This window comes from Leuresthes tenuis, unplaced genomic scaffold (assembly GCF_036924035.1).
Source record: "Leuresthes tenuis unplaced genomic scaffold, fLeuTen1.0.hap1 SCAF_10, whole genome shotgun sequence".
NCBI lineage: Eukaryota > Metazoa > Chordata > Actinopteri > Atheriniformes > Atherinopsidae > Leuresthes > Leuresthes tenuis.
The window spans coordinates 4,969,542-4,997,140 of NW_027325364.1; the positions used below are offsets into that span (position 1 = coordinate 4,969,542).

The 27,599-nt window shown below is 40.3% G+C and overlaps 2 protein-coding genes across 2 annotated transcripts in view; one reads left to right on the forward strand and one right to left on the reverse strand.

Moving 5' to 3' along the window:
* Nucleotides 1-27,599, forward strand: part of tmem106ba (transmembrane protein 106Ba) — a 470,787-nt gene that overhangs the window by 16,248 nt on the left and 426,940 nt on the right. The gene's annotated exons all lie outside the window — the stretch shown is intronic.
* On the reverse strand, nucleotides 45-26,804 carry vwde (von Willebrand factor D and EGF domains). Its single transcript, XM_072393669.1, has 30 exons — nucleotides 26,710-26,804; nucleotides 24,950-25,181; nucleotides 22,744-22,818; nucleotides 21,550-21,779; nucleotides 19,981-20,070; nucleotides 19,533-19,680; nucleotides 18,371-18,585; nucleotides 18,176-18,249; nucleotides 17,683-17,956; nucleotides 17,365-17,561; nucleotides 16,182-17,056; nucleotides 15,721-15,857; nucleotides 13,426-13,590; nucleotides 12,839-12,943; nucleotides 11,669-11,783; nucleotides 10,732-10,988; nucleotides 9,766-9,985; nucleotides 8,999-9,136; nucleotides 7,952-8,160; nucleotides 6,305-6,749; nucleotides 5,191-5,286; nucleotides 4,976-5,071; nucleotides 4,777-4,872; nucleotides 3,431-3,526; nucleotides 3,204-3,299; nucleotides 2,920-3,015; nucleotides 2,732-2,827; nucleotides 1,478-1,573; nucleotides 1,201-1,298; nucleotides 45-986 (listed from the first exon to the last, which is right to left on the reverse strand). Exons 1-30 carry the CDS (start codon nucleotides 26,728-26,730, stop codon nucleotides 972-974), a joined length of 5,103 nt encoding a protein of 1,700 aa, XP_072249770.1. The 5' UTR covers nucleotides 26,731-26,804; the 3' UTR covers nucleotides 45-971.

Genomic DNA, 27,599 nt, shown 5'->3' on the forward strand with positions numbered 1-27,599 from the left:
TTGTATGTATTCTCAAAGTTCATTAGAATAAAAAAAGAAAGAGAGAAGTAGTACATCGTCTTTATTTTATCTGATTCTTCTTGTTTAAAAAAGAAAACCTTTGAGGAACTCCATAAAAAGCAGGAACTACATTGATGAATATATGGTGTCAGTTAAAAACATCTTCATGAAAAGATAAACACGTTTCTTTAGATAACTGTCAGCATCGCTGTCTTTGGTACATCTAAACGAAGCAAAATGAAGCAGCTTATGTTTCTCATAAGTAAAAACAATTTACATTTGATGGGTAAAAGTTAAATCACGCTATAATTAAGCTGTATTGCAAAGAAAGACCCTAAAACTACAGTTTTCTTGGTAATTGCACTTTATGAGTGAGTAATTACTGAAACTGGTTCATTCGTAACGTGCGCAGCAGCTGTGAAATAACACCGGCGTGTTGATGCTGCCGGGTGGAAATGTTGAGCAACCAATGCACGTAATTAAAAAAAGACCAATGTTTTTACAACGTTTTATACTTTATGTTGTTAAATGTAATTCTTTTACCTTTAGTTCTGCTGTGGGCAGCGCTTCATTCTGAATGGAAATCAAGTAGAGTTGTGATCTTCTGCTAAAAGTTTGAAGCTCTAATGGAGTTACTGTGTCAGCTTCTGGTGATTCTTCTTCTCTAATTTAAAAAAGCCACAACCTTGTGCAAAGTGTGACTGATGGCATTGATTCATGAAGAACTACTGACAGGGTTCTGCTCGACAGTGATGGTGTCTGCGTAAAGCACTGCAGATGCCTTCAACAGATGTGTTACTTTGAGCCTTGAGGTAGTGGTGCACGGGGACAAAAACACAAGTGCAACACGTCAAGTCCCTCTGTGCAGAGGCACACGCCAATATCCACCAAAACACGCTTTTACAACACCTTTTGGTGCTCTCCTCTTGCTTCGTGCCTTCCGTTGTCATCCTTTTCTCCTTCTTTTATCCTCATGCTTGTGATGCCTGGAAGAGACAAATATTAATGAAATAAATCCAGATTTCATACAGTACAGTTGTTAACATGTGGATGAGGTATCATATATTGTGATTGCTTTTATCCATTTAAGAGTCTCAGTGCCTCTCTAAAGGAAATGCAGCCTCTAACCCTGGAATAATGAGTGCTGTTTAGTCTTTTTCCCTCAGAGCCACGTTTTTGAACCATGACTCCAATATTCACCTTTATCGCACAAGTGAGGCCCTTGTAGCCTTTCCGACAGTGGCAGTGGCCGGGCAGCACGCACCGTGCTCCATTCAGGCACCGCTGCTTACAAATCGCTGAGCAGAAAAGCAGAATTAATGAGAATGATCAACATCAATGAGAAGAAAAATACACTTGCGGCATTAATTAAACTCAACTAACAAGCAGTAACAATCGACAGTTTCCACAGTTTGAAGCAGCCGTTTCATGTCCTAATCAGAGTGTGACTGAGGTAAAGTATCATTAATAAACTCACGTGTTTGACACTGGAGGCCTTCCCAGCCGATGGGACAGTGGCAGGTGTTTGGTCCAACACACTCACCCCCGTTCTTACACTTCTGCAGACAGACGGCTGCAGCGAGAACAAAGATGGTGGCGTGGACAAAATGTTTCATCTCAATTGATGACTTGATCCTTATCATAACTTTTTAGGTAAAATAGGTGTTGAACTGCTGGTTGAAAAAAGCTGCATGAATATATGTAAGTCCAGGATCCTGCAGATTCAACATGTCCTGGATATTATCTGGTCTAAGTGACCCTAACAGTGGTGACCTCACCAAGCAATACATGGCAGCTTATCGGCTTAGCAAGTCAACGCAGGTTTTCCCACCAACAATATGTGCGTGTTCCTGTGAAAAGGGGAGCTGGTCATCAAATGACCAATCACAGTCACATATTAGCAGAGTCAGTCTTCTGTCAGGTGCAGCACTTCATTGCACCAAATAAAAGTGTAAAATGATCAGAAAACGTTTTATTTATCCAGTTTTCACACCTGTTATAAGATGAATGCGGATGTAAATATCACTTCAGTTTGCAGAGATCTTACATTGAAAGAAATGTTTTATAGATCAGTGATAATGTTAGTTCCACATTTTTAAAAGACAATAAGCTTTAGACTAATTAAGCTCTTCTTTAGGTTATTTACCTTTAAAATTTAACAGAGAATCCCAAACAGTCTACCCACCAATATCTTCATTTCTTTTTTAAATCAATTGAATCAATTGGCCGGGAGGTTTGGCAAGAAATTAACCAGCTTCACTCAGAATCCAGCACTGAATTCTTAAGTTACGTCACTAATAATCTGATCTTGCTCTGTAGTACAGGCTCCTGAACTGTAATCGATATTGAACGAGTCGCAGACTTGATTATATTCTTATTCTTATTTCTGAGCAGATGAGCTCAACTCGTAGCTGACACTTCAAGTGCACATTTGCTGGTTTTAATTTGAATCATTACACGATAAATTTGAGATGTTTTTGTTTCCCATTAAGCAAATGTTATGTCATTTTCATGTGAACGCGCCAGAATATAAAGAGTCAGCTTCTTTCTGGAGTATGTTATAATTGACTGCTGTTCTGCAGCCTTATTATGTGATGATGGAGTGTTTAGAGTCTGAATTATTCAACCTCAAACCTATGATGTTACAGCACATTAAGGTGATGATTTGTGATGAAACATTTCACGACTGCTATGACCTGCTGTAGTAAAACTGAAGCATTTCATCACTCACGTATGTTACACCTCTTCCCCCTCCATCCTGACGCACAAGAGCACGTGTTGGGTCCCACACACTTGCCTCTGTTCATGCACATCGGCTCACACACACCTGCGAAACATGTGTTAATGCATTAAATGTCAGATTTTACCACCGTGTTTCTAATAGGCGGTGTTTCAAAAACAGGCTGTGGTGTTACTTACTCTTCTGACACCTTTTTCCTGTGTAGCCTTCAGGGCAGGAGCATATATTGTTCCTCATACATTGACCTCCATTCTTACAAGGAGGACTGCAAACAGCTGAATTTGTAGACAAAGACAGAATGTTTTCATGCAGGTGAACTAATTCTACAGTAATTTCAATAAAAAGTGAAAATTTATACAGAACTGATGGCCTGAAAACAGAAGATTTAAACTATTAGCACAATTTCACTTTACAGTCCAACAGCAGAGCAGAAACATTTGTTTTTTATTCACCACAGTCTCACCAATTTGACACTGAGAGCCATAGAAGCCACTGGGACAGGCACAGATGTTGGGCTTCACACATGTTCCTCCGTTCAGACAGACGGGGTTACAAAGAGCTGCAGGAGACAGGAGATTAGATCATATATCAGAGCAAAGGCTGCATGTTTTGCTGTTTTGTAACTGTATATCATATGCAAATCACACAAGCCATTAAGCAACGTGACCTCAATAAAAGGTAACTCCGTACCTGAGTTACACGTGGGTCCGTACCAGCCAGGTCTGCATTTACAGACATCAGGAGAAACACACTCGCCTCCATTTTCACAGTGCCTGTTACACACCACTGAGAGAGAAATCAGCTTTATTGGCTACAGAAAGCTCATCATCTGAATCCGTCACTGAAGAACCAGCGAGGTCTATAATGATGCTTCAGCAGCTACCACAGTGCAGACTGGATGTCATCTTAAAGACTGAGCACTTGTTTCGTCTTAAAAAAATAATTAGGAATTGTTGCCAACAGCTTTAAAAGGGATTTTCTTTAGTTGTTGACATCCAATTTGGCTGAAAAGATGTCGTGGCTGACAGCACTTTTCCACACATAACATTAATTGTATAACATTTCATCAAAAAGCACACAAAGAATGCAACTTGGACTTGTCTGTCTAAAGATGAGGAAGTCTGTAACAATCCACATATTTCAGTGGTGAAGATGCAACTCAAATTATTGTAAACCATTCAGACATGTATGCATGTAAAAAAATCATCATGGCATCTGGATGATAACATGAACAGCATCATCGTGCCTTCATTTAAAGATTCAGACACAGCTCATAAATTCAGCTTTGCATAAAGACTGAAAATGGGCAACAAGGGTCTTGTTCTTAAAAAAACAAGCAGGTTGCACAACAGTATAGTTTATGTATAGCTTATGCTACAGATCACAGCTTGAATGTTGCTAATTTCACTAAATTGCCATTTTTGCAGCATGTATGGGTTACTTCATTAGGTTTTTTGTGAATGAGATGATGTATTTACGGACTACCGGACAAGGGACTCCCAGAGTCTTCCAACCTTTATGCACATACCAAAAATCCTGGTCTCATATTTGATTCAAAACTGAAATTTGACAATGCCCATCCTCTGTAGCACTGACCTGAAGACAGTTACGACAGCCTTAATCACCACAGGTTTGGACTTTCAGCCCAGTTGTCTCATTCCAGATACAACACACCTCATTTAGCCTCAGCCTCTTACTCCAGCTTAGCATAAGACATAGCATAGCATATTAAAATAATTTTTTAAAGCTTTACACAGGTCTGCTTCTGAGCACATTTCTGAACTTCTTTACCTTAAATCTACCACCAGACCCCTTCGATCCTCCGGGCTGGGCTTTCGTCTAGTCACTGAGGAAGATTGTGCCTTTGCAGTGGTTACTTCAAAGCTCTTTGGCAGTGTTTTAAATGTCTTTTTTTTATATCCCTTTTTAAGTGCCACTTTAATTGTTTTCTCTGCTCTGTTCACTTACAGTGCTTTGCTAGTTTTAAATGTGTTTTAAATGTTTCACCACTTTAAAGGATTAAAGTATAGCCTCACTGATTTCACATCTGGGTCCCACGTAGCCGTAGGGGCAGGTGCACAGGTTTCTAGCCAGACAGGTGCCTCCATGCTGACAAGGCGGCTCGCAGCTCGCTGCACAATAACACAGAGTTGTGACACAGAGACACTCATCAGGAATTTGTGAGCAGTGTTTTTGTCAGCAGGTTTTAAAGGTGCGACTATGATTTCAGGATACCTTCCTCACAGGTGGGCCCTCCATAGCCCACAGGACATTCACACACATTAGGTGTTACACACTTGCCCTGGTTCTTACAGTCGGGTCGACACACGGCTGAGAGGAAGAGAAGCGGGAGAATCAGACGCTGAGATAAATGTGCACAATCTGGAGAGGTGGCGGTGAGTTAATTAGCATGGTTTCCAGTACAAATAAACATCTCCTTTCGTTCTCACCTATGTGACAGCTGTATCCGGTGTAACCGTCTTTGCAGGTGCAGGTGTTGGGCAGACTGCACTCCATGTTCCTCCCACACCGATACCTGCACACGGCTGAAATCCAAAGAGATTTTAAGTGCTGGTAACATCAAAATATGCAGATTAAAGGTCTTTGGAGCAGTTTATGGGTTTTACTGAGCACCAACCTTTGTGGCTTTGAGAGACATATGTGAGAAATATGTTGAAACGTAGTCTAATAGCGGTACACACTCAGTATCAACATTATCTGTGTTTTCTCGCCTTGATTTCAGCTTTTCATTTGTAAGATTCTGCTCATCTAAAAGTTTTGCAAATACTAGCAACACACTAAAAACTAAAAGAATTATACCTCCAGCTATATCAAATATGACTGTGTGGAAAGATTAGTCAGTCAATCAACTTGTTTTTTTTGTCAAAAATAATTAATAAAGTCACTTCAAACTTATCTGATGATCATCCTCAGGGTAAACAGGGAGTTTATTTTCTAGGATTTGCTTTTATTGTTCTACAAGAAGCCATTTTGGTCTAGAAAAGCCAAAATGCAAAAACTACATATGTGGTCAAAACTGGGTGATTATACAGAGACTTTTTCTGTTAATTTCCATCATCTTTGCACTTACAGCTATTGTACTGATTTGCCGGTAAAACCATTTCTAGCTGTTTCTAAGTAAATTAAAACACAACCACTCTAATTTTCATGCAGTTCTATTAACATTTCTGGCAACAAATCCACTAATTATTACATACCGTAACATTAATCTAAATTAAATTGGGATTTTTTGAAAACATGTCCATGTTCGACAGCTTGACAAAGACCGAGATCGATCAGCTTTCAAACAGCATTTCACTCAGCATTGTTATATGCACAGTTGAGTCAAGGAACAGTTATAGCTAGACTTGGCCTTTAATTGGACCACCCTCTGTGTAACTATTTACATGTACGGGTAGTTTAGAGTAGTTTTATTGACTGAAATATGTCTGGACTGTGTGAAAATGTCCACCTAGTCCAGTTGAATCTAGCTGAGCATGCATGCAGTGGTTGCTCAAGCTATAATCACATTATTTGGGTTAGTCTGATCTGAAGACTCCCTACCTTTACATATGACTCCATCCCCTGTGTAACCGTATGGGCAACGTCCACATCTGAAGGACCCTGTGACAGTGGGCTCACAGGGAACACCAGGGAAGCAGGGAGAGTCCGCACAGGTCACATGGTGTGCGGGTGACCTCCATCTGACTCCAACGGAGAGGTCGGGGGTCAGATCCACCCCAGTGGGCTCACCTGTGTGTACAGTGGGAGGAGACACTCTGGCAGCAGTTTGATCCTGTAGTGTTGCTGTGGCCTTTCTGTCAATGAAGGGAACTCTCCTGAAACTGGAGTTGGTTGTCTCTGGTTTCGACTTCCTGTCAGGCAGTCCTCTGGATGAGGTGGGAGATGAAGGTGAAGATGAGAAAGAGGAGGAAGTGGAAGTCCTATCTTTACTGGAATTGGACTTGAGGATGTGAGAGTGATCATCTTTTCCGCTGGTGACTGTGACCTGACCTGTAAGAAACTGGAAGTTAGAGGATATGACTTAAAGAAATAACAAAACAGCCTTGATTTTCAACATTAAAACATTCGAGTTTTGAGTCACAAATTTTCAAAGGGAACATAATATCGATAAAAGCACCTTTTTCTGTGTTTGAAAGCACGTATGTGGGTGTCTGAAGTCTATTGTGCAACTACCAATTCAAAATGAATATATAACAGTGAACCGTTCAGATTTGCAAGTTAAACGTATGTCACTCTAAAAGGTTGTCCAGCCTTCTCTCTGTTTCTCTGCCTAGCTTCAACCTCAGAAGATGCTGCATTTGTACCTTGGAAGAGGGAATTTGAAACGCTCTTGTTTTTTGCTATTAACCTCAAATCTCATCATTCGGTATACAGTTATTTTAACTGAAGAAACAAATGTGCAAATAATGCTTTACCTGTACTTTGTTTAATGTTTTTTATCCCATCATCTATTGTGCATTATTTAATGTTTTACTAGTTGGAAGTTGGAAATTCCGATTACTAATTTGCCTTTGAATGCAACACCTGTGGCAGCCATTGCAAAAACATTTGTAACAGCCGTTATAAACAAAATAATGGCCATATAGCTAACAGTTCTTAATGTTAGCTGCTTAAAACTTCAACAAAACACAGAGGAATGAAATGACAGTGAAGTTCAGAGTTTATGGAACTATTACATAAATAAAAGGAATTAGGATGTAAATATTTGAGTATAATAATGACCAGTAAAGTATTCTTATACCACTTTGGTGTGTGTGGTCTAAAGGTTATTAAGTATTACAGATCTCAAAAAGAGCAGACACTGAGGAAGGGAGAAGCGGAATGGAGTCGAGCGGGTCACTTCACGCCCTGAAATGATCTGCTTAAATTCACATGTCGAAGAAATAGAAGAAAAAGGAGCTGCTGTACTGCCTAACTTTGTTACTTTGACCGAAGCGTGTCATCTTTCTTCAACAGATATAAACTAAACTCTTATTTTCCCATGTAAGAAATATAACTTGTATAAAGTAATTAAAAAAAAAGAATCAGAGGAGGAAACTTTAGAGGCAAATGTCTCCATTCTCCCGTGTTGTCCTTGTTTATTTCTCGTTCTCATTTCAACTACGTCCATTATATCCATTCTTTTACTTTCTGTACAAAACAAAGTGTGATTGCTGGTGTTATTAGTTGGTCATAACGCTCACCAACTGTTGTGCATGTCTGTCCATTTCCCTGGAGACCAGGAGGGCAGGGTCCACAAACGAAGCCTGCTGAAACATGGATGCTCTCGAAGCACTGAACCCCGGGGTCACACGGCCCTCCCCTGCACGGCGACGGGCTCGAAGGTTTGGGCCTCAGTGAAACCTGCGGTATTCTGGCTGGTGACATCACCGCTTTACCTGGAGAGCCGGTGTTACCTTGGAAACAAAAGGATAAGATAACTGTTTAATGGGACGTTTTTTTCAACTTGCAGTACTTATAAATACATGAAATTCTTCGAAAGATCTTCACTAACATCCAACAAAAGAAAAATGACAGAATAAATTATAAAAATGGAGCAGATTACTGAGTCTTGGAAATGTACTCGCTACCTCAAAAATGTTATAAAAGTAAACAAAGATCTATGAGAAATAATAGATTATATCATCCAACAACTATAATCTAAATATTCTGCCATTCGCATTTTAATTACCTTAGAGGGAAACAGTTGCAGATATCACAAACTACAAACTTTGCCTGTTTAAAAAAGCAGAAATTGCACAGTTTGTATTCTTAAAGCAGGATCTGTCACAGCCACATATACATGGCCGACAGCCAGTAAGACAAATCAAAACAGTGTTTTTGACAGTTTCTGCAACTACTTTATACACAAAACGGACTTAGAGGCTGAAAAATGGATGAAAAACACCAGAGAGCAGGTTAAAACCATTTTAAAAGGCTTTACGCAGTAGGTTGTGTGAAGTTTTAATAATTGTGGCACGTGCACATCGTGTATATCTCTCCTAATGTGTGACAGAACATTTTCACACTGTAGTGTTGAGACTTTTAAAGATCTAAATGCTTCTTCCACCACTGACTGCTCCATGTCTGCTCTAAAATATTTCTTCTGGCAGCTCTGGACGGTGTGTTTGGGGGCATTTGAGACAGTTGCTTTATCCAACTTAGCCAGATATCAGTCATTATAATACACGGTTCCTTTGACATTCTGTAAGATAAGGAGTATTGAACAAGTGAGGGATTTAACATCATACTTACGGTTACAGTTTTTCCCATCACCACTATATCCATGTGGACACGAACTACAGATAAACGAGCCCATTGTGTTGTTGCAGCTCACTCCAGCGAAGCAAGGCTGAGAGACGCACTCATCTATGTCTTCTCTACATGTGCGGCCTGGAAACACATCAACCATCACATGAGGTAATAAAGGAACACCGAATGACTTCCCAAACCAGCCAAATGAATGAAATCATGAAGATAAACTTATCAGAAAGGAATATGTCATTACTTTAGATGCATTTTTGGCTTCATCTATACTAAAGTCATGATGCACGACCACTTAAACTACAATGTTTGACTTGTACTTTCACTCAGACTTCTTTCTTGTCAATAAGTAAAAGAGTATGGTCTCTTTTCTGGAAGAATTGATTGCCTCTTCAATTCAGTTCTTGGTTAATGATATCAAGAGCTTCAACATTTTCAGGAAATTTCAAGAGGACAACTAGGCAAGCATTCATTTGAAGGTAAAACCAAAATGATGGTGTGGTTTGTAAAAGCTCAGAGATAATAAAGCTCTGCAGCATCTACTGGAGATCTTAACAGCACGGTGGTATTTGCCCACATTTAATTTACAGTAAACTGAATAAGATAACATCATTTTAAAGCTGGATTTCAGTGTTGTATAAACTCTGACCTCCCTGTCATGGAGCCACGTCCCTGTGTTCCTCAGTATTTAACTTGGTGAATAAAATGACTCCAGCAGAGTGTACCAGGGTTGTTTAAAAGGGAACAGCTGATCCTACCTGTCATTCCAGGAGGGCAGATACAGGAAAAGGAGTTGGGTCCGTCAATGCAGCGACCCAGTCTGCAGGGGTTCGGTTTACAGTCGTCTAAGTCCACCTCACACCTCTCACCAGTAAATCCAGCGGGGCACACACATATGTATACCCCGCTGCCGGCAGGGAGGTTGACATTTGTGGCACATGAAGCTCCGTTCAGACACTCACAGGACCGTACAGACACCTGGAGGAAAAGGACATTTCAGCATAATATTATAACCTTTTTATACCAACACTGGAGACAAACTGGAAAAAAAGCCCAAAAACAAGGAAAATTATACAAATAAGCAACATTCATATATGAACTCCTAAAGATGCGAATAAGTAATTACTAGATGTAGCTGACAATACATAAAACGTCAGACAATATAACTAATTCTGAAGCATTTCTAATAGCTTTAAGTGTTATTCTTTCAGATATATTCAAAATTTTAGATCTTTTTGGCAATTATGAGCTTCCGTTGCTTATGTGCTCACAGGGTTTGAATCATTATTTCCTGTACTGGATAATATGGAGTTAAAATACGTGTCACTGTCCCCCTCTAGTGGGAAGAAGCAGCATAGGCCAAAGAGATATTTCTTAAATTAAATTGCATTTAAGGTCAATTTGCTCAGTTCACAGCTTAATGCAACGTTTCATCCCTGACAGGCGAAGGCTGTGAAAGGCTCTTGTCAACAACTTCGCCTCCTTCAGGATCCTCCAAAAGTCGTCCTCCCTGCTCCCTTCGATTCCCTTTAATATGAATCTGACTCGTCTAATGCTGAATAAACCTTAATGAGCTTTTAACAGGGCATAAAATGTCTAGGGTTAAGGGTTTGAAGGTTTTTTTTTTTACTGTCCTGCACTACAGACCAGACCTGCATTCAGTTACATATTCTAAAGATCTTTAAAACAATTAAAATGTTCAGAATAAATGAGGATAGGCTTACCTCTACAGAGGCTCTGATTTCTGCATTGCAGTCGTCCGTCACAGTAAACTGGAAAATGTGTGCGTTTGTGGGTCGAGCAGTGGCCTTCCACATCAGCAGGCCAGCTGGAGACAGCGACGCACCCTTCGGACCTGATACCAAAGTGAAAAGAACCGCCGATCCCTCGGGGTCCGAAGCTTCGAGCTGGTAGATGAAATTCTCCTCCTGGAAGGAGCGAAGACGAAATGGTGGTGGCTGGAAAAGTGGCGGCTCATTCTCTGATGATAGTTACAAAAGAGAGAAGAGACTAAATAAACCCATCGGTGCAGACTGAGTGACAAAATGAATTAAAAAGTTGGACAGGAATAGGAAGGTAGTTCCAGCAATAACTGTGCTTCACAAACATCATTAGCTTTAGCTTCTAACATATCAAATCTGTATGGGCACATTAAGCCAATAGGTCACAAGGAAATGCCAAAATACAACATGATAAATGAGTAAATAAAGATATCAGTGGGAAAATTTTACTATGAAAATTAACCTAAAGAGCTGTTATTTATAGTTCTATCTATAGTCATTTTCATAGCTTTTTAAAAACAGTTTTTCCAGTTGTATTTATCAACTTTAACAACTAGATGATCAATGGCTGCTTTATCAATAGTCAGTCTAATCAACAAATGAACACCTTGTTCTGTTCGTATTATCCTTTAAATCTTTTCAGGTTAATTCTAAATATGTTGTTATTCCATCAGAGGGGAGCAGAGCAATGTTTGAAGTTGGTCAGAAAGCGTAACAATGAGGTTAAGGTGTCTTCATGTCAGTACCAGAGGAAAGAAGCAACTTCAGTCAATTTAATCTGCGCAGACCTGCTGACAAATCATCCAAACTGCCCCAAGTGGCCGTCACCTACAAAGCTGTGTAATGAAGAATATGAACCAAAGAAATGTTGTATACACACTATCTGCTATGGACCATGTGTGCTTGGACAAGCCCGGACGACATGTGAGGCAGGGACTGCTGGGACTGGACTCCCCTTCACTGTAACACAGACCGTCGATGTTGCAGGTTTTTTCCTGGGAAACAAAGATAATAAATAACCAAAAGTGTGTTTAGTGTCAGTGCTAAATTACAAGAAGATCAGAGCTTCCAGCATTTCCAGCATCTCCTGGCTGGATGTAAATGGTGTTTTAAAATTGTTATTTCATCGTAAAAATACTAAAAAATGGAATGATACTTAACCGATTCAGCACAATGCAGAATTTAAAAGTATCGAAAAAACAATCTCATTACAAATGTTTAGTTGAAATAACATTAGTTTTTAATGCAGTTCTATCTTAAAACTTGCATTTTGTGTATTATGTTCTTAAAGACCGACTGTTCTGCCCAACAATGGACACTTCTCATAAAATTCAGTCAAACTCTGGCGCAAGATCACGAAAGTTGTGTAACTTTTGGTTCTTTAGGGCATACTAGCTCGATTTCAGCAACTGCCTACATGAAACTCCAATTATGAAAGGATTCTAGTTCACTTTAAAAGTGTACATCCAGGGGACATAAATACATTTCAGGTGGTTCAGCTGCACCTTCTAAGCTACAGCAAGTAATTCTACATCTTCCAGTTTAATAGAGAGCAGAAGCAACTAGTCGATTATTCAATACCATCAACAATTAAACATAAAACACGTATCATGATTAACTTTTAACTCACAAACTTTTATCGGTGTAAACAACTGACATAAAATCATAAACAGTAAAAAAAGAACAGAAATGTAGTGGCACCTTCTGGCCTTTACTCTGATTTACTCTGATTAAACCCAAACTAACTTGGTTTAGATGGTATGAAATAGTAAAGAGTATCAGAGTCAGAGAGAACTTAGTTTAGCTCTACAGTGCAGTTTCAACCACACAGGTTTGTCTGTATTGGGCTAAGACTGATGTGATGTACAGCTGTGACATCACACAACAGCAGGCATGTGTGTTTAATCTTTAAAGTTTAACTGCGCTGTAAAGTCGCCTTGGAATTTCCAAGGCTCCATCTGAGCTTTGTTATACTTTTTTATATCCTCACATAAAGACAAACAAGCTTTAAGAATGACAGAATCACGGTTACAGAGGAAAGAGGCCTCACCCTCAGTGTGCAGACGACTTCTGTGCTGAGGCTGCAGACCTGACAGGCGCCGTCATACAGAGTCAGTATCTTGGCGTTACTGTAGCTGTAGCCATCATTAGAAACCTGCCATCAGCAGAAGCTTGGTTACTGTGGATCACTGGGAAAAAGCATTAAACAAATAAACTGAAAAACTGAGTAGTAATCCCACAAACTGAGTCAGTTACTCAAATATTTACGGTAAAGTCTGAGATTAATCTCTCGCTGATGTAGGTACTGTGGTTCTCACATGGCTTTTCTCAGTGACACATTCTCATGTTTACTAAATCGAACTATCATCCGTTTTACACCACTGAGTCCATCTTTCTCCCTGAGCCAAGTTGAAACTGTAGAAAACCTCCGGCCAACTCTTTTCTTTCCACAGCAAGTAAAAACTATCCAACCTTCATATCTGTCTGCTTCCAATTGCTCCAGTGCAGATTTACAGTGGGAGTGTTATGTGATTATTATTCAAATCACAGAAGAAGAAAAGAGGAACCTGAAAGGAGGGGATTAACGTGAATCTTCTCAGAGGATTTACCAGTGTCCTTTGCAGAAACATAACTAACTTTGATTTGCCAGCGGGCCAGCGGTCCGTTTGTCACAGTTTCCTGGTTCAAGTCTGCAGGAAGCCGGCTGTCCTCCTGGGGGAGCTGGCACTCCAGAGCTGTTTCCTCCAGAAAGGTGGCCGGGACAAACTGAGGCGTGTCCAGAATCCACTCGCCATCCTCAAACTCGATGAGAAATATGGAGGGAGAAAAAAATAACAGGAGGAAGCCAAGGATGTTAGCAGATGAAAGAGAGGCAGAATAGTTGTGGATGAGAAGAAGACAGACAGAGATGAGATAAAAATGACGGACATTTCGGCTTGGTTTAAGTGTAAAAGTCAAAATATGCTGCCATGTATTAAGAAAAGGGTCCGTAAGCTAGTCATACTGGTATCAATATAGAAAATTGCATTTCATGTAACAGAATAAAAAGCCAAAATCAAACATAGCTGTATAATCAATAATAAGCTCAATATCTATAGAGTTATAGTAGGAATTAAACAATATATATATAAACAAATATTGTTTGATATCTTTCAGCTCATTATAGCCCCTAACTGTACTGTTTAGGTGGCGTCTCACTGCTCAGCCAGTTTTACACTGCAGCCCTGGCATCAAACTGCATTTAAACACAACGTTAACAACTGTAAGGCTGAAGGAAAATGAATGCTGGACTTGCATCACATTTCTGGACATGTTAGTGAATAACTTTGTCTTCGTATTGACTTGATATTTTAACAATGCATGTTACCAAGGATCCGAAGAGCCAACGTTATGAGATGTGAAGCCGGTGCTGAAGTGCAATGCAACTGATGGATGCTAGGAGCTGTCTCCAAAAAACATATGGCTCAAATAAAATCCTGTTTAAAAATACACCAACTTTAAATATTAGGCCAAAACAATTTCCCTGTGGTATTAATAATTACATTCACCATTTCACCAATTGTCTAATCAGGTGTCAAGAGAAGAAAGCAACAGTTCACAAACCACTGAGTGACGTCACAGCGGCCACGTCCATTTCTTATGAGCAGTCTGTTTAAACAACAGTCCAAATGCATGTGGCGTATAATAAAAAAGAAAACGTTGAGCTCATTTCTGCCACGACAGCAAAGAATTTGAGTGCAACAGCAAAATTTCAAGTGCATCCTGAGCTCCCTCATGTGATTGCTCTTGCTCTTCAGTTTGTGTATCTGATATTTAGCAAGGGGGGGGGCACGGTATGCGTGTGAGAAAGTAGTTGATTAATGTTGTAAAGAGTAAAGCTGAAATGTGGCACCACCGCAGGTCTGAGGAGACACCGGCTTGGAAGTCCAGCTCAGAGAATCAGGGTCATGGGGTCAAATGAACCATCTTTTATTGTGTTCGTTACTGACTGTATGTGTGCATGTGCCGAAGTTACACACAGTGGATTACTTTTGTGATGAGCCACTGTGAAGGTTTCACAGTGGCTCATCACAAAAACTTAATCTTATTTACTTGATGATTGTTGTAATCAGTCCTGTTTGTCTGGGAGGTGAATTAGATAGGCCAACAGGGGCCATTATCTTGAGATGACAAGTTGATTATTCTGTTATCTTAAGATAACAAAGTGTTTTCATGTGATAATAAATTGATTTATATTCTTTTTATCTTCTTTTCTTGCCTTTTGTTTTGTAGAGACCTCGACATATAGTCCCCTTTTATCATGAGAAAACAAGCTTCGGTTTCTCAACACCACGAGGGGATTATGGTGGACTCGAAAATTAGTTGTTCCTGTGTTAACACCTGAACTCATCAGTCATTAACGCTGCCATGTAAGTTTGGGATCTATAACATATTAACACCGAGTCTGGGCATGCAAGTGTAATTCTGTTTGAGCCGAGTTTAGTAAAAGTCTGCTCTTTAACACAGACAGTAAAGTTCAGATGAAGCAAATCCACCACATATGAGCCAGTAGCAACGGGAAAACAAACGTAACAAGGTTGAAATAACAAAGAATACATATATTAACACATCATATCAAGAAAACAAGCCTTGTATCCACAGAAATGCACCCACTGCCGCAACAAATAAGCCTTGTTATCTCAAAATAACATAATTTACACATTGTCACAATAAAATGAGCGACATATCTAAAGATAATAATATTTTAAACATTCCAAGCATGACCCTTCTCGGCCTCTACAGTTAACAATACAGGACTTTAATTTTGACACCTAAACATAGCTTTCTGGTCATATGTTTATGGTTAAGTACAAGAATCTGATAAAAAAAATGAACAACTTGTTTAAGCACATGAGGGAAGAAGAAACAGAGAAAGAGCAGAAAACAAAGTACCTTTTCTTTAACAAACTCACACTTGAGCTCATAGGAGTCCTTGAAGCCCTGACCATGCACCTGGATGATGGAGCAGTCTCCCTGATGGACGTCACATAGACCACCTTCCTCCAACTTGGTGATCTCTGGGATCTGGTCTTTACAACACCAACAAAAAAGCAGACAAGCTGTCAGATGTGCGATTTCAGTCCAAACCAAAAAACAGATGTCTCACATTCATAAGGCTGTCATCATGGAGCTCCTGTTAACTGAGTTACAACTAAGAAAGAAACATATAGATGCCTGAAAGTGTTCTTGGTGTGGGTGTAGGGAAGTGTAACAGTAACAGTATTATGTTAACTTCAAGCTGCAGCCTGCTCTCAGAACCTAAAGAAAACAGCATTTTTTTTGTCATGCAGCCATTACCGCGGATTCTCTGGGATCAGTATTGTGTCTGTGTGGGTACATGTTAACTCTTTTACCAGACAGCAGGCTGCAGTCATATGACCCAAATCCTGGGAAGCAGACACAACCCCACTCTGAACACAGGCCGTTCCCGTTGCACAGATTTGGACATTTGAGGATGGCCAGCGCATCCTGGTGCTCCTCTCTCCTCCCATCCTCCACCAATCTCCTCTCACACTCATTCTCCAGCAGTGGTAACGTTGCATTCTGCCAGGACTGCTCATCCTTCAGCTGTAGGTCAGCAACACACATAGCCACCACACGGCTGAGTGTTAACTCATCTAGCAAGAGCCTGCAAGCCATGGCTATGCCTGAGTTTGTCACAGTCTGCTGGCACTGAGCCTGGGCTTGCTGCTGAGTCAGGCCAGAAGGTGTGGGCCACATCGGGGAAACATCTGGTTGAACAACTGGTTCATGATCCTCTGGGAAGAAGTAGGAGAAGCTCTGCAGGTCAGACTGGCTCAAACTTTGGTGTGAGGAGTTAGGAATGTAACGATGGGTCTGCCGCCTGCCTCTGCGCTGACGGTGCTGAGCTGAAGCTGACGCTCCGTCTCTGAAGTTGCTCAGTGAAGAGACTTTTTCTCGTGTCTGTACTTGACTACCTTTGTCCTGAGTATTTTGGGTGAAGCGATCTGGAGGAAGGCGCTGTCTATCATTACCTTTTAGCAGCTCCACTGAGCTGATATACTCAGCTGTAACATCTGAAGTGGGGATGACACTAAGGAATTGGAAGTTTCCATGATTAGAGCAGGAGTCAGAGGAGGTGCTCTGTTGAGATTTGGTTCTGGGAGATACGATGCGGTGCTCTGATGGACAGGTACAGTACTTGTGAGTTTTTGGGATCCTCAGATGTGAAGGCACAGAGTCAAACAGGCTGCTGCCTGCAGGGAGTCTGTAAATAGTTAATAAAAAAAATGTTCTTTTAGTTCAGTCACTAAAATCCAGACATCAAACCCTGCCCACATTTCAAATGAGGTCACTCAGTCATATAAACACAGTCAAAATCACGTGTGGCACTCATTGACAACTTATAACGAAACAACATCCAGATGTTCACAGACAGAAAACAAGGCTAGCTACCTACACAGTTTCAAGCTGCTGTAAATCATCTTAAATGAATAATTACCACGTTTTAACTTGAGCGAATACAAGCAAAACTCTCCTGCCAAGAGACAGACCCGTCACCATGAAAACACTGACCTCCATTCAGAGGTAAAAGCCTGCAGATCCTCCAGTTTGTCGCCCCCTACTGAGTGGAAGTCATTGTCTGGCTGTCCGTCGTAGGTCCCACACAGACCTGCGGTGTGATTCCAGTCTGAACCGGGGGCCCTCAGCGTCAGACTCATTCCCCAGTCAGACACGTCGGCACGAACAAATGCTCCAGAGGAGAAGGTCATCTGCAAAGGATCACAGTGTCAGAGAGAGGGGGTGCATATTTAGGATAAATATTTCACATTTAATAATGTATGATAATTCTTCATTAAAAACAGACAATCAGTAAATCAAATCTTCCCTCACAGTCACTTTGCGTCCTTGGTAGGATTCCGTGATCCGAACGGCGCTCTTGTTCAGGTCTCTGTTCTTCACAGACAGGTGAGGCTTGGTGTCACCCATTTCTCCACTGCACATGTCGAAAGCGATAATGTCACCACCGTCCCTCACCACGAAACCACACACGCAGGAGGCAGCGTGCACCAAGCTGCCACACTCCCACTGACGGACATGGACCTCAAACGGCCAGAAACTGCTCTTGTAGAGCACAAAGGTGCCAATTTGATAGTTCTCATAGTACCTGAGTGAACAAAGAGAAATGTTTATCTATACATCTGTTTGTTCCTGGTGTAGATCATCATTTACGTTTTACAATAGATCATACAGAACAAAAAAAATCCATAATGGTAACTATTAACACTGAAAAATGTTACAAAAACTGTAAGAAAATGTAATAAACTGCAGAGCTCACACACATTTGAAGTATACTTATCATTAATTCAACAAGGAAGTGAAGTACCTGCCATCAAATGTGATAATGTGGGGATCAGTAAAGGAGTAGCAATAAGCTGAGGGAACATCCTTGACTGTTATCTGAAAATAAGAGGGGTACTGTCAAAATGACCACAATATACAGTTGGCTGTACACTATCACAAAATATCATCAGATGAATAAAAATCAGAAAAACAAATGAATAAATTAACAAAGTATAACCTGAACACTCTCCGGCAAATATCCACTCCAAAGAAAATTGTGTGTGACGATGGGTTCGACAGAGATACGAGTTGTCCGTTCACCGTCTTTGACAAAGTCTGTGATTGGGCTAAAGTGGATAAGAGCTTGGCTACAAACCCCATCCGTACAAGGGACCTGGGCCAGATCCACCACACAGGAGGACAGAGACAGGTCCAAGCCCAGCAAATCCTCATCTGCAACAACATGATTGAGGTTCATTTTGATTTGGAGGATGAAAAAACACAAAAAGGGAAAAAGGGTGGGTGGGTGGGTGGGGTAAACTGTGCTGGTTAGTACTTCAAGTCTTTCAGTGTCGCTCTAATATCCATTAAATCACTTCCTGGTTTCTTTCAAATATGTGCATATTTAGATAAAATGTATGATCTCAGGAAACCACCAAGAGTCACGCTTAAGCAGAGGAATCTCAGTTCGTAGGCCTGAGGACCATCTGAGGAAACTCTGACCAGTGTTGAGAGGGAGGCCATCCCTCCACTACATTTTTACAGTGAAAATCACTGCAGCCACAATGAGGGTAAAAATATTGTAAATACTTAGAGGAACTGACACGGCTACAGCTCAATCTGGCTATTTAATTTGGACCACTGTCCGTGTTTAACTACAGCAGAATTCACTGCACAGTCGTTGTCTTTGAGTTACTTTAATGGTGATCTTGATCTTGTCAGATGATGCTTTAGTTATAAAACTGGGATTTTATTAGAGCAGAATGACAGTCTGGAAATGCTTTAAATGACCCTGAGTCGACATGTTGAGAATTTGCTGTATCAATTTCCATTAATGCTTTAATGGTTCTCGAGTGTGTTAGCTCTATTTTGCACGATTTCATTCAGATTATATTGTTTACATACATTTCAAACATCCAGTTTTGAGTTGCCTGAGGTACAAACATGAGGTACAAAGTGTTATTATGTGAGGGAAAGGGAAGGAGTTAACTAGTTAGCACGGTAGATATCTGCAACAATGTCAACAACAAGTGTTGTTTTTTTACATTCTACATTTTAATTTTAGTAAATTTGAGGATGTTTTCAATCGTTTTTAAACTAACCTACAAATGGGACTTTCAACAAAGAGCTGAGAGGTTACAACAGGACTTGACCAGTTCAATCTTGCATCTAATCCTCACCTTGACTGCTTGTGCTGAGCTGCAGTGGCAGAGTGCACATCTCTGTGGAGGAGAAAGAACCATCTGGACATGGGACAGGAACTGTGCTCTCAACCACCAACTCATACAGTCCCCCATCCTCAGATACAATGCTCACTTCTGGTTTTAACTGCACAAATTATTGTACAAAAAGAAGAGCGGTCAGGCTGTTTATACGGATAATCTGTCACCAACACGCACATTTCACTGTAGGAAACATAAGTGAAGCCAGAAATATATTTCTGAAAGGGATACAACAAACAGTTTTCGAAAATCTTTCACAATTAGTTTAAGTGTTTTGTTTGAATTAGTCTTATTGTACTCAGATGTAGTCACAAGTCTGCAAAGACTATACATAAATAGGATCCACTTTCCACTTTCATAGGAGAGACCAGACATGGCCATAAAATGGCAGGTAACTGATATTTACCCTGATTCCAGCAAAGAACTCCTGACTTTCTACAGGAGTACTGTGCACGTCGGGCGATTCCAAAAAGAAGCTGGAGCTGGAGCAGTAAATCTGAGACAAGGAGGGACATGTGAATAAATCCTTCAGTTTATCTATATCTTCAAAACCACTTTAAAAGATTCAACTTTAGTGTCCTGTCCACTGCCTTTGAGAACAGTCATAATCACCATACCCAGGCTATTAAACCTATTCTTCCAAGTTCAGTGGGCACAAGCAGGTAGAATTTCACTGATAAAAATGTTAAAAAAAAACTGAAAGTATCAAAAGTTTTGGGTCAGGTGCCACACACTTCCCCCACACTGTAAAATAAAACTATGTTTAGACAGGTTACAGTATTAGATTTATATATTTTTCAGAAGAAACAACATGTAACACAGGCCTTGTGATCCTCCAGTCACAAAACTAAGTCATTAGGAATCATGTTTTTGAGATAAAAGTTTGATTGAATTGTCAAAAGAAAGTGTAGCACTTCCCCTTGCAATAGCAACCCTGACTGACTCCACACATACAAAGAGAGCTTCATCTAACCTAAACACACAAATAAATTCAGCCAAAGTATTTTGCAAGTTAGCATGATACAAGGAATGGGACGCTTCAGCAATCCCACCTCAATCTTCTCCAGAAACAGCAAAGTCTAGATCAATTACTTGCATGTGTCATAAATGAAAGACAGCTAGAGGTAAAGGCCTAAACTGAGGTTAAGTTTGCATTGACAATTATGAATGTTGTAGTTCAGTGCTAAAACAATCCGAGCCACCAGATATCCAAGAGCAACAACTAAGTTAACCAAATTCCCTAAAATTAATTCTAAAAACGTTCCATGTTAACCCTGAATGTTTGCTATTGTAAGCCTGGTTATAGACACCAGCGTTGTGTTCATTTTCTAGCTTAGAGTGGTACACAGCAGTGGCTAAGTCAACCTCATTTAACAAACACAGGCCAGGTATGCAGTTAGTTTAGCCCTGACTGCAAGCTTTCATGAAACCACAGACGTTCTTAGCAATTTATCTTTCAAAATCCAGGCTAGAGAGCAGTCTAACTTAACCTAATTATCTACAATCCAAAAGATTAGATCAAATGTTCAAAGAGTTATTTTTAACCCATTGCTACAGCAATAAACCTGAGTCAATGATAGCAGTGATTTTATTAACTACTGCTATCAATCTATGGGCTAAAGTAAGCCTGAAATTACATTGATTTAGCAGAACTGATAACAAACAGAAAGGCCTAAACATTTTTTTTACAAATAGAAGCCTAAAATGACAAAAGACCTGGCTGTTTAAGTAGATTAACATCAAGTGCTGAAAATAGTTCTAGCCCAAAGTGGTCAGTAAAAAATAACCCTAACTGTTATCTTTATAAGCCTGTGTTTTTTACTTGCCAAATGCTAAAAAACACTAAAAGCCAGATTAGTGTTATCTATATTACAAATTTTTACTCTGTTAATTTCATGTTGAATGATGAGGCTTCTGCTAAAATATCCGTCTGCATTCTGGAAAGAAACGTCTGCACTACAGCCCAGAATCATACCCTGTCCCCCAAACGTAGGTTGAAGCCATCCAGCTCAATAAAGGCGGAGGTGTGGATGGTGGTCTCCTGTTTGAGCTCCTCCTTCCTGCCCTCAGGTGAGAGGCGAGACCAGGCCACCATGTAGCCCAGGGAGCTGTTGGAGTTGCTCTCAAAGCTGCACTTCAGGTAGACAGTGTTACCCGTTACTTCTGAGACAATCGCTGGCACAGGTGGGGTTGGGGGCTTATTAGCTGTTGTGGTGGAGAGAAAGAAAACTGGTAAATTAGTGAACGACTGACCAAACCACAAACAACAACAAAAAAAAGGCAATGACTTGACAGAGCTGTGAAAAGCATCAAGGCCCTTACATACCACAGGCTTAGAATGAAACATCTGAAGTTACTGTGAGGCTGACAAGTTGTAATCTTTGTAAAAGTCATTTTTACTATCCCATCCTGGCAGCCTTGCACAGAAACTCTATCACTGACTGAGAAAAGGACAGTTTAATTGGCATTAACTGCAGATGATTAATCTCTTGATTATACAATTAATTTCAGACTAACTTTGAAATGCATGTTAGCACAGGCAAAGACAGACTGTTCTCCATTAATTCAGCTGGAAATCTGTTGGCCTCTTAGAGGAAGTATGAGCCACAGGAATGTTTACAGGAAGCTAATCCTGTTTCAACAGTCATATGGGCACCTTTAAGTTGTAAATATGACCTATTCTGCAATGAACACAAATGTAATACTCTGGAAAAGTGATATAAAAAATAAACTTGACAAATACGGAGGAGGTTATACAGTTGTGGAGCATGAATTTATTTATATGGGTAATTCAAACCACAAAGTACTCAACAAGGTCCATTCTTGGACTAATAATAGAAGTGGGCCTTGGGAATTAAACTAAGTTATTACTGAATAATGTTCAGTCATTTTTCATCCATCTCTAATTAAGCCCCCTCCTTGTTTCCACCTCTGTCTGCTTCCTAAAACCTGCCAGGGCATAATTCACAGTGTGGTCAAGGGGTATCACCATGGAGACGAGACCCAGTGTATAACCAGACACATGCTCAGCTCATTAAGAGGAGCAGTGAAAGGGGCCGGTGGTGCATTCCTGACCACATGGCAACTCCTCGACCTCCTGATTGTTTGGGTGTCTGACCTAGCAGGAGGAGACGAGCGTGGGGCATAAACACAACAGCGGGATCCTTACTTTTACATGTTCCACCAATGTTCACCTCGTCAGGACCACAGTGCCGTGACCTTGTGGGTAAAGTTTCCGTCATCTCTGCAAGACAGACATTCGTTAAAACAGAACACAACTGAATTGTAAGCTGGTTTATAGTTAAGTCAGGTGTCATGTTTATTTCCCATTTATAACCCCTCCCTCTCAGCACTTTTCATTCGCTCTGTTGTCAGGATCATGTCTATCCATGTCTATCCTACAAAACACCTTAAAGCTACACACTGTAGAGCATTTTTCTTCTTTTAGCCACACTAACTTCACCAGAATTACGTTGTATCTTGCCTCTGTCTTGATATCATTGTACTTGTGCATATCAAAGCATCCTTAAGTAACATGAGGCAGACATGAACTGTCAAAAAGATGTTAAAGCAAGAAACAGCCACACTGTGCATTGGTTAGAATCCAACACATATAGAGGATGTGTTCATCAAGTTCAAGTTAGTAGGAATCCCATAAAGTCCTTCCTGTCTGAATTACACAATATCAGAATCAGTTTATAAGCTACAGATATGGATGAAATCTGAGATAACAGCAGTATTACCTTTTAATTTACAAGGTTTCAGCCAACACTTTAGCCAATTCCCAAAAGCAGAATGAAGATAAAGGTACATTCTCATTCAAACTTAAATTTGCATAATTTGATGTTTTGGTCTCAATGCAACACACTCAAGAGCAAACGAGCTGTAAACACAACACTGGCAAAGTATCACTTTTACGAGGTGTTGTGGCAAATGTGTCAGTGAGCAGATGCTTGCTCGCATCTCTAACAGCTTCTGAGCAACGTTTACAATGTTGGTGGCGTGTTTCTGGCTACACAAACTCTTCTTTTATCCTGTGTTGCTCTTTGCCAAATCCTGAGGAATTCCATGTCTCTTCACACGCTAAAGACTAAATTATATAAGACTAAACACACGTGCACTGCAGCCCTCAAGTTTTCTCTGCATTTTCTTGTTGGGTGGCATATAAAGAAAATAAATAACGGCAACTCGGTCCAGTAATGTTCAGTCCAGCTCCCTAAATTTGCAAAATAACAGAGAGAGCATATGTGTGAATACAGCAGGTAATCCTCAGGAGAATTAACAGCCAACAATCTTGTATTTTCGATAAATATTTATTGTTTTCCACTTGCTAATGGATATCTAAAAGACTTCATCCACTGAAGTTTCTCCGCAGTCTTTGCTGCATGTTCTACGTCACTACAAAGTGGATGTGTGAACAGGTAACGACAGAGAAAGTCCAGATCTGCTCCTCTAAACAGACTCCATGTGGTGAAACATGTTCTGTGAGCATTTTGCTGTTGCAGCTGGAAAGTACTGATGAAAGTAATCACAGTAAACTGCAGGCTATGAAATCAAAACTCTGTTCACGGTTGTTAACAGCCATAACAAAGCCTTATCAATGTATAGAACAACTTTAGTATCATTTTTAAATTAAAATGGTACATAAAAGGCAGAAAATAAAGAAGTTAAACCATTTACAGACATAAAAGTGTTTTTAAACTAATTCTGTCTGTATGTCGGGCTCTCACGCAGAATCTGACACAAAGCAAAAGAGCTTTGTTGTGCAGTACTGTGTGTTCAGTCAAGTGTTGAGCCAGCCTTCTTTTCTTTAGGTTTTGCTTCCAAGCAGCTAGATTTTCTTGGAATCTTTTAAAGCGGTCTGGAGCTGGAGCTGTTCTCAAGGCTTTTTTCCTTGGACATTGGCTGCTTTTTCGCTCATTTTCAGTCCAGTCCGGGGTGTTTTTTTGGTTTGTTAGGCCATTTAACTCTGATCTACGCATCATTTAAGAATAAAAAGAAAACTAACTAAATGGATGAATTGTATCTTTAGGCACTTTATTACTAGCAGCCTGTCACAAAGACACTTTGGTTTCATCTATGAAAAGCAGCAAAGATAACACAGTTTGACAGACAGAAAAAAGGATTTCTGCAGCAACAAGGTGATTCCCAAAGAGCTATTAGCTGAAAACCTGGCATATCTCAGCATGGTGTGCAGTGTGTCCTTAAAAACATTTGAGGAAACTGGACAAGTGGAGGACAAAAGAAGAAGTGTCAGGCCTAAAAAACTATCTACAGCAGATGAACAGGATCTGAAAGTGATGTCCTTAAGAAAGAGGAAAAAATCCAGCAAAGACCTGACATGAAAAGACCTGAAAGTATCATGATTATTGTACCTTGTGCACAGTACCCCATACATCCCTGTGTGGGTTGAAGTAGGTATACAAAGAAATCTCCACAGTTGCGGACGATGACTGGGATCCTGAACATGCAGCAGTCTTTGCTGCTGCTCTGGAAGGTCTGCCAGGCAGCGCAGGCGGTCAGCTGCCTGACCTCCAGCGGCCCCGGCAGCGACTCGCCCTCACCTACAGACAGCCACACTGGAGCCTGAGTCCCACAGTGGTTCACCTGGATGAAACAGAGAGGAGAGCGGTTCTTACAGAGCAGTGACGGCGCACGTTCAGTAAAACACTTTCCCTTACCAAAGTGTCACCAAAAGAAAATAAACCCATGAAAATATAAATAATAATTCTGTATAAATACAAAAATGCCATAAGAGAGGACACATTTGACAAAGCTACAACTTCCTGCAGCTGATTCACTTTCAAATTACTTATCCTCACAAGTTTAACTACTTATTCACCATCATCATAAAGAAATCGCCTTATTATGTAACACATGTTCACAGCCATTCCCATGTTCTTCCTCCCCCCCCTTGTGGTTATCCATCACCCGGGGAGAGCAGTGATACCCTAGGAAGCCAGAAGCAGGCTGACACCTCAGATGGATCCTTCAGGCTCACAGCAGGCCGCCCGCAGGAAATGAGACACATTCCAGCTCTCCTTGTACTCTCCTTCATAAATATGTACACACATACAACTCTAACTGTCCGGTCATATACATCCTTGCATGAAAACACAAATGCAGACTTCAGTTTTTGACACCTAGGGAAAGATTCAAATGATTCAGGCAGACCACCTCAACACCTTACCGCATGAGGTGTAATCAAAGAAATATATAAAGACATCTACATAACATGACACCACATGGCTCTGAAAAGAAATGAAAAAAAGCGATTAAAGTAAAGTCACAGCTGGTCAATTACATCTTTTATCTCTAAATTTGTGCCTGAGAAGTACAATTTTGGAGCTTTTATGTCATATTTCTCTTTGCAATTTGGAAAAATCTGTCATCACATCTTTAGTTATAAAAGCCGTTTCCATATCTTAACCAAATGTTTTGGATTGTCGGTGCATACTGAATTCACTTTAAAGTAAAAACATTTTATAAGATAAGCTGATGCTTAGTGTAAGTAAGTGTTTGCTGGGCTAAAAGACCACAGCAAAGTATCTGTGCAGTTTGTTAATGGAAAACAATTAGTGAATTAGAGTTTAAGGGCGGATTGTAAACTTAACATAAGCTTGAAATATAAAAAGTGATGCTCACAGCGATGGATAACACAACTCAAGCAATGTGAAGAGTCAGCTAACAGTTTTGTTTTTCATATTGAAATTAACACTAGAGTTGTGAGCTCTGCAAACGTCCAAATGTTGAAGGGGCCATAAAGAAGCCAAAAGAAAACGTCAAGCAACCTTAAAACGTGGTCCTGAGCAGGAAACCAAAATTGTGAACTGCGGTATCTTAGCCCCCAGACCCTAGAGGGCAGTTTCAGGCCCTTGTATGTGCATAACAAAGGTCAGTGTGCTTCTAAACGAGTCAGAAGTGCTTAGTGTGAAGGTTGACAAACTTCTCTAGTGTTGCTTTACATTAACAGAAATTAAGATGAAGAATGAAAGTGAACATAATTCAACATGGAAATATTTTGGGTCTCTGTAGCTTAAAAGCCATTGAGTATTCTTGAAAGTTTATACTCAATATGAGACAAACACATATCTCACTGACCTTGCAAAGTGTCTTTACAACAAAGATTGTTTACCTCCACACACTGGGTGGGCATTCTGGCTGGCTTCTCATAAATCTGAAACTGGTACCAGCCCGGAGTGAGGGAGTGGTCGCAGATGAAGTCCTGCAGGGCTGACTGCTGCAGCCAGCTGGAGCTGAAGGTAGTGCTGCGGTAGGGGTTCTGCAGGACCGAGTGGCCACCTGGCGCACACTCTGGAGGGAGCACTGCAAGCACAGCCAGAAACACAGTATAATCACCAAGACTGCCAGCACCAATGATTAAAAACTTATGGAAAGCTTTGAGCTGCCCAAATACTACTATCTGGACATCCATTCGACAGAAACAGTCAAACTGAATTTCAAAGCTTGTATAATGTTACACTGCTGGCCACAGAAAAGATGGAGAAAGCATGATCTTATTGTTAAAGATGTGACATCTGTTGAAAGAGAATTTATAATTTATCCAACGTATGAACATCTCAAGTCAAACCAGGAAGAGGGACAAGTATAATCACCCCATCTGTACTTTATTGTTACATTTAAAGTTAAAAAAATTATTATTTTCATGAGTCTGAATCATGCAGAACATTACAGCCGTCTTAAAGACTTCAAATTCCACATCTTGCATGGCAGATAACAAGGGAAAAGTACTGTTTGTGTGGGTCATATAACTAAAGACTGTTATGTAACAGGTGAGCTGCATCCTCCGAAATATATCTGACCTTTTTCATTAGAAACTTATTTCAAGTGATTTACTGAATCTTGAACAGTATCGGATGGGTTCAGTGGAAGTTTTGTAATATGTGAGCTTATTTTTACATTGTTCAGATTTCCCCACCAAGACAACAGCTAAGGCTGGTGCATGCTGTCATAATTGGTGTGTTTGCTAGAATTAAGTAAAGAATAGCAGAAGAATGGAAAAAT